General features: G+C 44.4%; 1 protein-coding gene and 1 long non-coding RNA gene across 5 annotated transcripts in view; one reads left to right on the top strand and one right to left on the bottom strand.

The window, feature by feature from the left end:
- The window catches only part of KATNA1 (katanin catalytic subunit A1), a 42400-nt gene extending 38930 nt beyond the window's left edge, over positions 1 to 3470 (bottom strand). Inside the window, exons 1-2 of one of the 4 annotated variants that reach the window (XM_058665458.1) lie at positions 2866 to 3190; positions 2559 to 2739 (exon numbers count right to left, since the gene is read on the bottom strand). Coding sequence is in view for 1 of the 4 variants with exons in the window: in XM_058665387.1 (XP_058521370.1) it covers positions 3319 to 3368 (50 nt within the window). In the remaining 3 variants the exon portion in view is untranslated. Of the gene's footprint in view, positions 1 to 2558; positions 2740 to 2865; positions 3191 to 3318 lie in introns of those variants that run through there. The other 3 variants (XM_058665387.1, XM_058665509.1, XM_058665408.1) reach the window with 3 other exon arrangements.
- Positions 3471 to 3531: 61 nt separating this feature from the next.
- Positions 3532 to 14476, top strand: part of LOC131480547 (uncharacterized) — a 28491-nt gene continuing 17546 nt past the window's right edge. Inside the window, exon 1 of the long non-coding RNA XR_009245620.1 lies at positions 3532 to 3619. This is a non-coding gene — a long non-coding RNA (uncharacterized LOC131480547). The remainder of the gene's footprint in view (positions 3620 to 14476) is intronic.

Genomic DNA, 14476 nt, shown 5'->3' with positions numbered 1-14476 from the left:
GCACTGGGATCCCATATGAGCGCCGGTTCTAATCCCGGCAGCTCCACTTCCCATCCAGCTCCCTGCTTGTGGCCTGGGAAAGCAGGAGAGGACGGCCCAAAGCTTTGGGACCCTGCACCCGCATGGGAGACCCGGAAGAGGTTCCTGGTCCCGGCATCGGATTGGCGCGCATCGGCCCATTGCGGCTCACTTGGGGAGTGAAACATCGGATGGAAGATCTTCCTCTCTCTCTCCTCCTCTCTGTATATCCGGCTTTCCAATAATAATAAAACCTTAAAAAAAAAAAAAAAAACTAGACTGCCTGCTCTATCTCACAGCCAGCTTCTCCTCTACATTTTTCTTACAGAACCACCCCTCTTACAGAGCTTGAGTATTTATGACTTTACAACTGCATTAGTTTTTTTAAGCAGATCAAGTTGCAATATAAAGTTTTAACTCAATAACGTTTCAAAATTAAATACTAAAAATTCAACTTTCTAGCAGTCTCAGTATGCGACACAATACAGAGCCTCCACGGAGAGACCTGCAGATGGTTTTTCTCCTCTAAGCTTGTGTCCTCTAAGAAAGTGATCAATGAGAACAAGCAACAGATGAAAGTGACTGTAAAAGAGCCGGCAATGGATCCAAATATTTCAATTCCAGGATTCCTATTTTCTCCCTAAGTAACACACTAGAGTCCCTCCTTACTCCATATGTAGGAAGGCTACTGTACCCATTTAATTTGGTCAGAAATCTGCAAACCTTGCCATTTCTACTATAACATACATAGGTCATTCACCCAGGAAATATTTAGGAACACCCATCGTGTTGCAAGTAATAGAATGAAAAAAAAAAACAAAAACAGAATCAGACCTGGAAATTTCTGAAGTTTGTGGATAGGGAATAGCTTTATTCTAGACAGATTTTTCTTCCTTACTTAGTAAAAGGAGAAAAACAAGGACTTATTAAATTAGCATCAGTGTTGGAAGCGTGTAGGTATTTAAACAGTATTTATTTGCAAAACTGATTTTCTAAAACAAAAAGCAGATCGTGAAACCCAATCTCGCGTTTCCTGAAGGGATTTCAGTGAATAAACTGTGTGTGACTTTGCACAGGGCAATACACTGGCAAACAATTTTCACAACATCCATCTCCGGGCTACAGCGGCAATCCCATGCAAACCTGGCCAGTCATTAATGATCATAATCAACCACACAGCTGACCATGACCCCCTAGAGTACAGCAGACAGTTCTCTCACCTTTATACTCATCACGTCAGAAACACTCAGGCATAAAAAATTGTCGGTATTTTATATATTAAAAAAATGTGCTCAGAAAGAAAAAAGTCTCCCAAATATCTGATTTTAAACCTTCTTTCAGTTTACCTGAACAAATCAATAAGTATAATTAAAATGTAATTAAAAAGCCACTACTCGCGACCCTAGTGGCTAAACCCTTGCTTTGTATGTGCTGGGATCCCATATGTGCACCGGCTCTAATCCGGCCTGCTGCTACCCTTCCAGTTCCCTGCCTGTGGCCAGCGAACACAGCAGAGGATGTTTGCCCAAAGCCTTGAGATCCTGCACCCACGTGGAGGACCTGGAAGAAGCTCCCGGCTCTGAATCTGCTCAGCTCTGGCCACTGTGGTCACTTCAGCAGATGGGAGATCTTTCTTTCCTTCTCTCTATATCTGCCTTTCTAACAAAAATCAAATCTTTTTTTTTAAAGGGTAGCACTCAAAGTCCTAACAATCAATACCACAAACAACATTTACTTTTAGTGTTATCACCAGGAACCATACTCTTTGATATGTTATCTTTTTTAGACAGTCAAATAGTTTAAAAACAAACCAACCAACCCTAAAGCACTTGTTAGAAACAAAAATTCAACAGTGTTAATAAAATGGACTCTGCAAGATTGTCTAATTCTCACACTGGTCTAACTGGAATTCCAGTTTCAGAACAAGAAGCCGGATCCCTTGTAGACTGTGTGTCATGCTAACGCACTGTAGAAGCGAACAACCAACGCCAACAAGTAGCTCATGCGGCTTTTCCATCTAGGATTATAGGAAAAGTGGATCAACAGGGTCTTCTTCCAAACACAACAGAACCCACAAGCTGTTAACGCTAACACAACACAAAGAGTTTTGTTCCAATTTCTTGACATAAGAGTTCACTGATGATAAAACACACACACACACACACACACACACACACACGAAGGAGTGGAATACAGCGTAGCCACACACCGAGGTATGCACTCCCTGTTAAGAATCTTCTTTAATCCCCTCTAAGGTGATTACAATCCGACTGTGCAAACACCTATCTGAAATGTTTTAAGTAGTGACTCAACTCTCACTTCAAAGAAGACAAAAATAAGCGCTTTCAAGAGGGAAGGGTGTATCACTGCATCCTTAGTAGGTAACTGATATCGAAGTGGCCCGTGGCAGTTACAGGAGGACACCATTTTGGATTAAATATGGGCTTGTGATCGTGCTACGCTCTCCAGGACCCGCAGCGAACAGGTATCACAGGAAACAGATGTTTCAAGGCATACAAGTTCTAAAACGGACCACTCACCACTTGAACAACAAAGGGCCAGTAAATCTTCCCCGGGCTCTAGGTTAAACCCCAAACTATCATCCGCAACACCTTCACACCCACTTAACTGAAGGGGGCTATCGGCGGTGAGCGCGGGGAGTGGACACAGTCGGGGGATGAAACACGCAAGTCAGCCGGTGACTCCTCCAGCGACCCCCGCCTGAGGAAGGAGCAGGAAGGACAGCAGCCCCCGACCAGCACTGTCCAGGTGCGGGAAGTGTCACCGAGCCCCAAGGCTCCAGGACCCAGGACCGAGGACCGCGGCGAGGCTCGGGGCGACCCTCACCTGCGCCCCCGCGGAGCCGGGAGTCCTTCCACAGCACTCGCACCTGCAGCGGCCCAGGCGCCTCGGGAAGCCGCCCACGGTCCGACGGAGCGAAGGTACACGCCGGGTTCCAGGCAGGGCAAGCGGGCGGATCCGGAGCAGCCCCGACACCCGGCTCTCAGCTCCCGGCAGCCACTCGGGACAGCTCAACCGTCCCCACCGCCCCCTAACGCCGTTTCTGCTCGCAGAGAATTTGAAGGCAAACCCGCCAGGGTCACTTCCGGTGCCGGAGGCGGCTGGGCGACTCGGACGCACGCGGGCGACGCCCCGGGAGCGAGGACGTCGGGGGCGTGCGCGCCGCCGGGCGGGACCCAGGAGCAGGGGGTGTGGCCGCTGCAAGCGCGCCTGCGCAGTCCCGCGCCGCTGGCCCTCCGCCAGAGAGGAGGTGCTGGCGGGAACACTGGTTAAGCTTACCTCGTGTGCCTCACTATCTTTTTCAAGCGCTTGCTCATTTTCCCTCCCATTTGATTTTTCACCACACGCCTTGGAGGCTAGGAAGATTGACTGTCCGGTTTAAAAGTGAGTGTCCAGGGTCTAGCGACTCGTTTATGACAAACTGACAAACCCTGGTTTAGAACTTAGAACTCAGAATTTCTTAACTGGGGCCTTTGCCAGAACATACCAGGGAAACAAACAGGGAAGGGTAGTCAGGTCGCAGAGGAACTTTGTTTCCTTGATATGTCTGAGGCACCGTTTAAACACAGCCAGACATCAGGTAAGATGATGAGGTTAGCGGTTCGCAGGGACTCCAGGGGCCTCGGTACCAGTGGTCCCTCCGGGCGCCGGCTCCATCCTCGGCTTCCCCCTGCAGTGGAGCAAGGGCAATGAGGATGCACTGTACAGTTCTAACCTTAACGCTGGCCAGTGAATGAAGAGGTGAAATTCACGGGAAATCCATCTATTCAGCCAACAGGTGTTCCTGGAGCGACAACTACCTTGTGCCAGAATGTGCAGTGGTTTGCAAGATGCAATGTTTCAAGGGGGTTGAAGTCTTCAGCAGAAAATCATAGGATCGGGCTCAGCACAATAGCCTAGTGGCTAATCCTTGCCTTGCATGCTCTGGGATCCCATATGGGTGCCAGTTCATATCCCAGCTACCCTACTTCCCATCCAGCTCCCTGCTTATGGCCTGGGAAAGCAGTCGAAGATGGCCCAAAACCTTGGGACCCTGCACCCACATGGGAGACTCAGAGTTTCTGGCTTTGGATCAGCTCAGCTCTGGCTGTTGTGGCCATTTGGGGAGAGTCAGCAGACAGATCTTTGTCTGTCTCTTCTTCTCTCTGTAAATCTGACTTTCTGAAATAAATAAGTCTTTTAAAAAATCACAGGATTGGGCCCGGCAGCGTGGCCTAGCGGCTAAAGTCCTTGCCTTGAAAGCCCCGGGATCCCATATGAGCGCCGGTTCTAATCCTGGCAGCTCCACTTCCCATCCAGCTCCCTGCTTGTGGCCTGGGAAAGCAGGAGAGGACGGCCCAAAGCTTTGGGACCCTGCATCCGCTTGGGAGACCTGGAAGAGGTTCCTGGTTCCCGGCATTGGATTGGCATGTACCGGCCCGTTGCGGCTCACTTGGGGAGTGAAACATCGGATGGAAGATCTTCCTCTCTGTCTCTCCTCCTCTCTGTATATCCGGCTTTCCAATAACAATAAAATCTTAAAAAAAAAAATCACAGGATTACCGTGGTGGACCTGAGCTCCATTTTAATGAGGCATGGGACCATCAATCAGTACATAATATTTAGTACCAAAACCAGTTCAGAGAGAAACTTTAATCATGTAATTCAACCATCATCCTTAAGTGAGTGCAAAGGTATGCTATTTCCTAAAGTTGTTATAATTTTTAAATCTCTGTGGCCTGGACACTAGCTTTTTCTCCAAGGTCCCACATAGGAGGGCTTCAGTCCTGAGTCTTACATGAAGGGGTCAAGATGGGGAGTCGGCTCACACTTGGTGCGTGAAGGTGGGTCTTTGCAAGGTCCTGGATTGGGCTACGGCTTGTAGGTGGATCCCAGCATGGATTCCAGTCGTGTGCAAAGGAGAGTGTACCTCCAGAGTGGATGATGAGCTGGCTGGCTTGGCTCTTGCTGGGCCTGCCTCTGTCCTCAAGTCTCATCACATGCTAGACTCATGGGGCTCACCAGCCTTGTACTATGAACCTAACAAAACATGAGCCAAAGTAAGTCATCCACCTTCCCAAGAAGCTTCTCAGGCAGTATAGCGGCACACACGTGACTGATATAAGCTACAAAAATCAACGTGTCCTGTGTGCACAAATATAAAGTTCCAAAAGAGCCAAAACTAATCAAGGAGGGTTATGGACCTGTTCACATTACTACTTTACAATTTTTTTTAAAAATTGAATTTATTTTGAAATGTTTTTAAAAATGTAAAATCTTCAGGCAGAATTACACAGAGAGGAAGATACAGATACAGAGATCTTTCATCCCCTGGCTCACTCCCCAGATGAGAATAAGGCCAGGGCTGGGCCAAGCCGAAGCCAGGAGCTTCATCTGGGTCTCCCATAAGGGAGCAAGACCCAAGACGTGGCCCATCCTCCACTGCTTTCCCAAGAGCATCAGCAGGGAGCTTAGTCAGCAGTAAAGCAGCTGAGTCTCAAACCAGTGTCCTGAATGGGATATTAGTGCCTTAGCAGCAGCACCAGCCCCTAGGGAGCAGGGGATGGGCTGGAGCTGACCCTGAGCCAACTGGCATACATGGGAGCCAGGTCTGAGGACTTCCCAGGCAAGGTTGCTTGGGGGCTCCCCAACTGGACTGCTGCACTGAACCCCAGCTGCAGGGAAAATCACAAGAATATACGTTCTCAACCTGGGGCCCATGTTGCAGGATGGGGCCATCTTGGTTGAGCACAGCCAGATGAACACAAAAGGTCAGAGAGCCAGCTCACTTAAGTCAACAGAGTACTTCAAGTACCTTATCAAAAGATACAAGGCAGGACAGGTTGAACAACACTCCTGGCCAAGCTTTGCACATAGGTCTGTGGATACATTGAACTAGACATGACCGGCCAACAGACATTAGAACTTTTCACCTCTAGTGTTCAATGAAGCCGACAACCTCTTAGGATAATCAACACTACTCAAGTAACACCCTCAGAACAGTCTTCCCCATACTGGGGTCTCCAAGGCAACATCCAAAGACTTAATTAGTTCTTGAGTGCTGATGTAGTCTGACAGCAAGGATGATGCACTCTCCCAAGTCCCTGGTCAGACACAGGAAAAAAGACTGGAACATTTATCTTACCCACCTTCCCTCCACATCCCAAACCTCTCCACCTTAATTGGATGCTCACATGGGACTGCGATCCCCTTGCCCATTTAATCAATATTAAATTTTTTTAAATTTAAAAATAGTTAATTGCCTGAAGCTAGATCTAGGAAGTGGAAGAGAAGAAACTGACTACAAAAAGACAGGAGGAGACAAGTGTTTTTTGGGGGTAGTGGTTACATAATTGTGTGAATTTACTAAAACTCACTGAATTATACATATAAAATGGATGCATTTTGTTACATAAATCATACCTGTGCAGATATTTTAAGCAAAAAAATCTCAAAGTGTGATATACACTTACTACTTTCTTTTTTTTTTTTAGTTACTTATTATTGGGGTTGGCACAGAGGCTTGTCATACTAATCTTATGCCTGCTAGCACCGGTATTCCATATAGGCACTGCTCCAAGTCCCTGCTGCACCACTTCCCATCCAGCTCCCTGCTGTTAGCCTGAGAAACCAATGGAGGATGGCCCAAGACCTTGGGTCCCTGCACCCATGTGAGAGACACCAAGGAAGTTCCTGGCTCCCAGCTTCGATCAGTTCCACTCTGACCACTGTGTCTTTTGTATCTTTTGGGACATGAACCAGCAGATGCAAGAGCTCCTGGTCTTTCATTCTCTCTCTGTAATGTCTGCCTTTCCAATAAAAATAAGTAATTCTTTTTAAAAAAAGATCTTCCATCCTTTTATTCACTCACTATCAGGGTTTGCTACAGAAGTAACAGAGGCCCAAGCCCACAAGCTACCTTCTGCTATTTTCCCCAGGCCATCAACAGGAAGCTGAATTAGAAGTAAAGCAGCCAGGACACAAATCTGCACCTAAATGGGATTCTGGCATCACAGGTAGCAGCTTTACCTGCTCTACCACAATGCCAGCCCAATGACCACCTTTTGACATCATATATTTGCTTATTGCCGAAGTAGGTGAACTTACTGGAGTCAGACATATTGTCCATTGGACTGACAGGAGAGTGGATTGTCTGACCTGTTAGCTGAATATAAAGGCCATGAAATCCTTTGGTCTGGCCCAGCTAAGGCAATCACAGGCAGGACTCAAATGCTTAAATCTAGAGCAGGCTAATTTTTAAGCTGGTAATTTTATGTGGCCCATAATTCATGTTATAAATATCCAGTGGCCCTTGAGAGATTCTCCAGCCTTAGAATAGAACAAGGCCTCGCATATTGTACGCATGACCTAGATATTTGCAGAATAAATGAGAGACCTTTGTATGTCATCAGGGAAATCCTACAGGATCCCTTAGGACTCCCTTTATTATTTTCACTCACTTGATTGACCAATCTGATATTCTTTTTGAGTCATATCTTAGCATAAAAGAATATACGGACTACTGAAACTCCAAACCACAAGTCAGCTTTGCTGAATTTTTAATTGTACCACACAGTAGTTACAGTAACAAACTGAGCTCCCATCACCAGTGTTTTAAAATTTTTGCTTATTTGTTCTGTTTTAGAAGTTTCTAGCAACATATCCTCAAGCTCACTGATTGTTTTCTTGGCCCTGCCCAGTCTACTGATGAGCTCATTGGAGACATCTCTTTCTGTTCCTGTTTTTGCCTGCTTTCTTTGCTTTCTTGTTGGATTCTTAGTTTCCATATCTGTGTTTACATAATCTAGCCATTCTTTCGTGTCCACTTTTTCCCATCTAGCCTTTGGAAAACGTGTAACTGGGCACTTCTTACCAGGCATTTTTGTGTGCAGAAAAATTTTCTGTGCTTTTTTCCCCCTTTGACAAACTTGCCCCTTCATTTCTAATGTCACCCATGTTAAAAGTCACTTGCTTTCATTTTCCGACTCCCTCATCCAGTATTGCAGCTAAATCCTATCAGTTCTCCCTCTAGCTTTTCACACCTCTCTTCCTTACCTAGGTCATTTCAGTAGGCTCTCAGCTTCACTGTTCCTCTCATTGCACATGATTTTATCCAGAATATTAGATTCATCTTTTCCTCCCTTTTCTCCTGTATTTAGGTAGGGCATGGGGAGGGAGCCACCCCTAGCTGCCAAATTAGATCAGTCTGGGGACGGGGGATGTTTACTTGGGGTTATTTTAGAAACCCCAATGTGGAGAATGCTCCAAGGGTATCGCGTGAGTAGTCTACATGGTTCTGAGATGCCATTGGCTTCATGGCTCCAAGGTTGAGAAAATCCTAATCCTGGCTGTTATGCACATTTAAGGAATGAATCAGAGGATGAATGAGATCTTTGTCATCTTGCCTTTCAAATTAAATATTTTTTAAAAGATTTATTTTATTTTTATTGGAAAATCAGATACATATAGCAGAGAGACAAAGATTTTCTGTCCTTTGATTCATCCTCAAGTGGCTACAACTGTCGGAGCTGAGCTGATTTGGAGCCAGGAGCCTGGAGCTTCTTCCGTGTCTCCTATGCAGGTGCAGAGTCCCAAGGCTTTGGGTCATCCTCAACTGTTTTCACAGACCACAAGCAGGGAGCTAGATGGGAAGCGAGGCCCATGACTTCAACCAGCACCCATATGGGATCCTGGTGCATGCAATGCGAAGAGTTTAGCTGCTAGGCTACTGCACTGGGATCAAATAAATATTTTTTGATAATCATATTCCCCAGAATTCTTTACTACTGGGAATCCAAGTATTTCTTTAGCCTAAAGGATCAGTTTTTTTTTTTTTTTAGTTTTTTGTAATGAAGGTCTTCTGCTGTTTCATCTGAAATTACCTTATTTCACTTCCAATCTAAATTTTGAGTTTATTTTTTCCCATCTTAATTTTTTTCACTCAGCTTTTAAAAAATAAGCTTTGATTTATTTAAAGGGCAGCACAGCAGAGGGAAAGAGAAAAATGTTGTATGTGGCAGCAGCAGCCAGGACTGTTCTGTGCAGAATCCAGGAGATCCATCTGAGTCTCCCACATTGCTGGTAGGGGCCCAGGTACCTAGACCATGCTCAGCTGTTTGCCCAAGCAGAGTATTAGAGAACCGGACCAGAAATGGAATAGCTGGGACTCGAACCGGGGTCCATTTGGGATGCCATCATTGCTGGCAGCAACTTAACCTACTGGGCCACAATGTCACTGCCCCTTAGGATTTTAAAGATATAGTTGTTCTATGGTCTCCTTGTTTTAATTTATTGTTTTTTAAAGTTATGTCAGTGCATATTCAGATGTATTACCTTTTCTCTTTTAAAGTTTTCTTGTTAATTTTAGTTTCCAGCAATGTGTCTGTTAGGTGGTATGATAGTTTAAGTCCTCCAAGAAGCATACATACACAAACAAAAATTAGACTTGTAAGAGCGTTTTAAAAGACATCTGTGTAGGAGAATATATGGGTGGTAGGAGGAAGGAAGAGACAACTATAGCAATAATGTAGGTTTAAACTCTGTGAAGGAGAGGAGAGAGGTTGTGTGGGAAAGATCTCAGCTTGTAATTCTGTTCTAAGAACATTTTGACAGGGCCAATGACAAAATCCCAACTCAAGGCAATGCATCAGAGGAATCACACTTCTTGCAGGAAAGAAGCTGCTGCAGCACGCCTGCTGGATCAGTCACCGCTACAGTCACTGGATGCCCTGGCGCAGATCTCAGGCAATAGATTCAGATCTCAGGCAATAGATTCAGATCACAGCAGCTGAAGTTATTAGTTAACTATTTGCTCTCAAGAGAGTATGAGACATTCATGTTCATGATTGCCAAGTGTCTGGCTCCTGTGGGTTTTAGTTTCTTCTTTGAAAGAGTTATTTAGAAGGAGAGACAGAGAGATGAGATCCTGAATCCATTGGTTCACTCCGCAGATGGTTGCCATAGCCAGCACTGGATCAGGCAGAGGCCAGGTACCAGGCGCTTCATCTGGGTCTCCCAGGTGGTGCAGGGACCTAGACAAGTGGGCCATTTTTGACTGCTTTCCCGGAGCTTAATCAGGGAGCTGGATGGGAAGTGGAGCAGTTGGGACACAATCCGGTACCCATTTGGGATGCTGGCACTTGCCATGTGGCAGTTTTTTTTTTCCTTTACAGATTTATTTTTACTTGAAAGTCAGATACACAGAGGAGGAGAGACAGGGGGAGATTTTCTGTCTGCTGATTCACTCCCCAAATGGGCTGCAACAGTTGGAACTGAGCTGAATTGAAGCCAGGAGCCTCTCCCAGGTCTCCCATGTGGGTGCAGGGTTCCAAGGCTTTGGGCTGCCCTCTACTGCTTTCCCAAGCCACAAGCAGGGAGCTGGAGGGAAAACAGGGCCGTCGGGACATGAACTGGCACTCATGGGATCTTGGTGGCTGTGCAAGGTGAGGACTTCAGCCGCTCTGCTCCCGATCTGGGCCAGCAGGTGTCAGTTTCATACACCACACCGCAGTGCTGGCCATTTCTTTTTCTTTTTTTTTCCTTCCTTTTTTTTAAAATCCATTTCTCCCTTCTTTTCTTTCTTTCCTTCTTCCTTCCCTCCCTCCTTCTTAACACTTACATACTTTAAAACCAGTTAGAGAGAAAGAGGGACAAAGAAAGGTCTTCCATCTACTGGTTCACTCCCCTAATGGCTGCAACACCTGGAGTTGGGTTGATCTGGAATAATAAGGACAAGGATGATGAGCTGGAGAAATACCTCAGGGGTAAAATAACTAAATTTCATGGTTGGATGGGGTGTGGTACACGTACCAACTGACTTCTTTAAATTGTTCTGCAAATGGCACATGTTACCTAGGATGTAATAAGCTCAGGAACAGTAATGACTGGACAGACAGCCCTGCTTCACACAATCCCTCAGGTTACCAGATTCTGTTTGTTGATCCATCATCACTTCAGTACTTCCCTAGTTTTCATGGTTGATACAAGTCATCAATATGTTCTGTCCTGCGGGCAGGGGCAAGAACAAGTGGAGGCCGAACAAGGTAAGGGCATGTAGGATTTGCTCGTGTCATGTCTGCTCTTATCCTAATGGCCAACACCTGGTCGTGTGACCACAACTAATTACAAGGGAGAATGAGAACCATGAACTGCACTGTGTGGCAGTCATGAACTTGGAAACATGGGGGCTCTGACAGTGAAAGGAAACATTGGAAGAATGAATACTAATGAGCAAGAGCAGCCTTGGTCACTAGTCCCCCAGGGAGCTGGATACTTGTGAGACTTTCTCTTGCCCAAGAACAAACCTAATTCCTGTCTAGGGGAAACAACGCCAAGTTTTCCTAGCTTTGGATCTAGTGGGTAACATGAAGGGAGGGACTGGATTCTGGGATACTCAGATGTCTATGCTTCAAGTATATATTTGGCAACTTCCCTTCCCCTCCACAAATGTCATAAACAGAAATGTGGGAGGACAGGAAGGGATTTGGCACAGCAAAGTCATACTTCTAAGCATGCTAAACGTGGGTCTATAATGTAGTAAAAATTAATCATGGAAACAATGTGTTTTGTGTAAGCTACACTACAGCATTGTATAGCCCAAAGACAGATTTCAAAGGAGGTGCAAACAAGAGGATGAAGGAAGACCTAACGGGCAGGATTTAGCCTAGCAGTTAATGCAAATTAAGTCACCTACACCCAGGATCAGGGTATCTGGGTTCAATACTTAACTTTCACTTCTGAGTCCAGCTTTTTCCCAGCTAGATCCAGGGAGGCAAAGACTCAAGTAACTTGTTTCCTGCCATCCACATGGGAAACCTATGTTTAGTTCCTGGTTTGGCCTGGCCTGGTTGCAGCTGTTGTGGGTATTCAGTGATTGAAGCAGCAGAGGCAGCATTCTCTTTCCCTGCTGCTCACGCAAATAACTTTCAAGAGACATTACAACAAAAAATTTCATATTTGATCATCTGCATAAAGTTGATTTAAGATACCACAGCATGGGCCTGGCTTTGAACGCAACGGGATCCCATATGGGCGCTAGTTCTAATCCCGGCGGCTCCACTTCCCATCCAGCTCCCTGCTTGTGGCCTGGCAAAGCAGTAGAGGATGGCCTAAGCCTTGGGACCCTGCACCTGCGTGGGAGACCCGGAAGAGGCTCCTGGCTTCGGATTGGCTCAGCTCCAGCTATTGCGGTCGCTTGGGAGTGAATCATCAGACGAAAGATCTTCCTTTCTGTCTATCCTCTTTGTTTATCTGCCTTTCAATAAAAATCAATAAATCTTAAAAAAAAAAAAAAAGATACCACAGCATTAATAGTCTATCAAGCATTTCATGTGATAAAGGATTGTAAATAAAGAAAATCATTAATCAACAACTTCCCGTAATAACCAGTATCCAAATGGTACTAAATACAAGTTCAAGACCTGTACTCTAAAGGAAGCCTTCAACACAAAATATGTGTATACTTCACCAGACAAAATGAAAACATTTTGCTGGCATACACTACATCGCTACCCTTAATATGACTAGGTACCATCCTCCAAGTTACACAAATGCTAAATGCCAAAGCATCAAATTCTTAGTCATACATTTTTTGAGAATAAAAAGATGAAAGATTTCAATAAATCTTTGAAAAGGGACCAGCACGATGACTTAGTTGAGTAATTCTCCTACTGCAAGTATCAGGATCCCATACAGACACAAGTTTGAGTCCCAACTGTCTCGCTTCCCATTCAGCTTCCTGCCTGTAGCCTGGGAAAGCAGTGGAGGACAGCCGAAAGCCTTGGAACTCTGCACCTACGTGGGAGACCCAGAAGCCGCCTTCAGATCTGCTCAGCTGGCTATTTGGGGAGTGAAACAGCTCCCCAGGTGAAAGATCTTTCTGTTTCTCTTTCTGTCTCAAATCTGCCTTTCAACAAAAATACATTTTAAAAAAATCTTTGTATAAAAAAGTTAACATATATAAGACAGAAAAAAATCAACTTCCTTGGACTTACCGCATCACATAGAGCCACTGCCTTTGATGCTGACATTTCACATAAACACTGGCTTGAGTCCTGGCTGCTGCGCTTCCAATCCAACTTCCATCTAATGCACTTGGGAAAGCAGTGGAGGATGGCCCAAGCGCTTGGGCCCCTGCATCTATGTGGGAGACTTGGAAGAAGCTTCTGGTTTTAAATTGGCCCAGCTTCAGCCACTGGGACCGTTTGGGGAATGAACCAGCCGATGGAGACTTCCTTTCTGTTTCTCTAACTCTGCCTTTCAAGTAAATAAATCTTATTATTTTTTTAAAAGTCAACTTCCCACACATGATTGAAAGACTTGAATTTTGTTTTTTATTATCCCAGCAAATGTTACACTAGAGAAAATGATTGGGAAAATACAAATAGGTTCATTTAAAACACAAGGTGATTATTCGAATCTATTATATGCAGAAGTATGCATAACAATTAGTTATACTGCAGAGCTCTAATTCCATTTCTAACAAAGCATTGTTTCATAAAACTGTAGTGTTGTCATTGATTCAATTTTAATACAAAATACTTATATACACAATATAATACAAAAGTAAACTGCAGTGCCTTTTACAAAAGGATATATTAAGGCACTTTACAAATATACCAGTATGTTGATCCAAATTAGTTTTTGCTTTAGATTAAGACGAACAGGCTAAATGCTTCACTTTAAATAGCAAAGGGATTTTTTTTATTAAAGAAAAATTTCTAAAGTACCTTGGGTAACAGCAGCAGCAATGTCTAAAAATCCTCCCACTGTATTCTCTAATTTCTAACATATTAAGTCAGAATGAAAACATATCCACTCACAGTTTTGCACTTCGCAACAGCAGAGGGTAGTTAACTTTTTAGAAAAGTCAGTCTCAAAGTGACTTCTTAGTCATACATTCTCTAGTTTAAACTACAAATAAGGTAGAAAAGATACAGCATTAGGTCCTGCCTTGGGATTTCACTGGACAATACATAACAGTATAATTACATCATTTATAGGACAGAGTTTATAAATACTATATGCATAAAACGGGTTACGTATAAGAAAGACAGCAAATTTTTTAATGAATCAGAATGTTACTTTCAAAAAGAAACAAGTAGAAACAGTGCTTTCACTCCATTTCAGTCAAGAACATCTGGATTTTTTTTTTTTATATGTTGTCACCCTTTTTGTCAGGAAGCACCATCCTATATATCAGTTAACTAGATGTAGTTTGGGAATAAGATAGTCAAAGTATTAAAACTGCAGGTACCAAAGACTTGTCAAGCTTATGCTGTCAGCAGAAATTTTAGACTATAAAATGTGTAGTGTCTATTACAATTGAGGAATAGAGGCAATTTTGTGGGGAGGTGGAGGCAGGGAAACAGCACCTTAGTTTTCCTACGTGGTAGTTGGTTTCTACTGTATTGCACCATAGTCCAGAAGTAAAATAACTGAAAAAGCCCAAAGAACAAGA

Source organism: Ochotona princeps, chromosome 1, assembly GCF_030435755.1.
Source record: "Ochotona princeps isolate mOchPri1 chromosome 1, mOchPri1.hap1, whole genome shotgun sequence".
Classification (NCBI taxonomy): Eukaryota; Metazoa; Chordata; class Mammalia; order Lagomorpha; family Ochotonidae; genus Ochotona; species Ochotona princeps.
The sequence above is the reverse complement of the archived record's forward strand: the minus strand, read 5'-3'. Positions and strand labels throughout refer to the sequence as shown.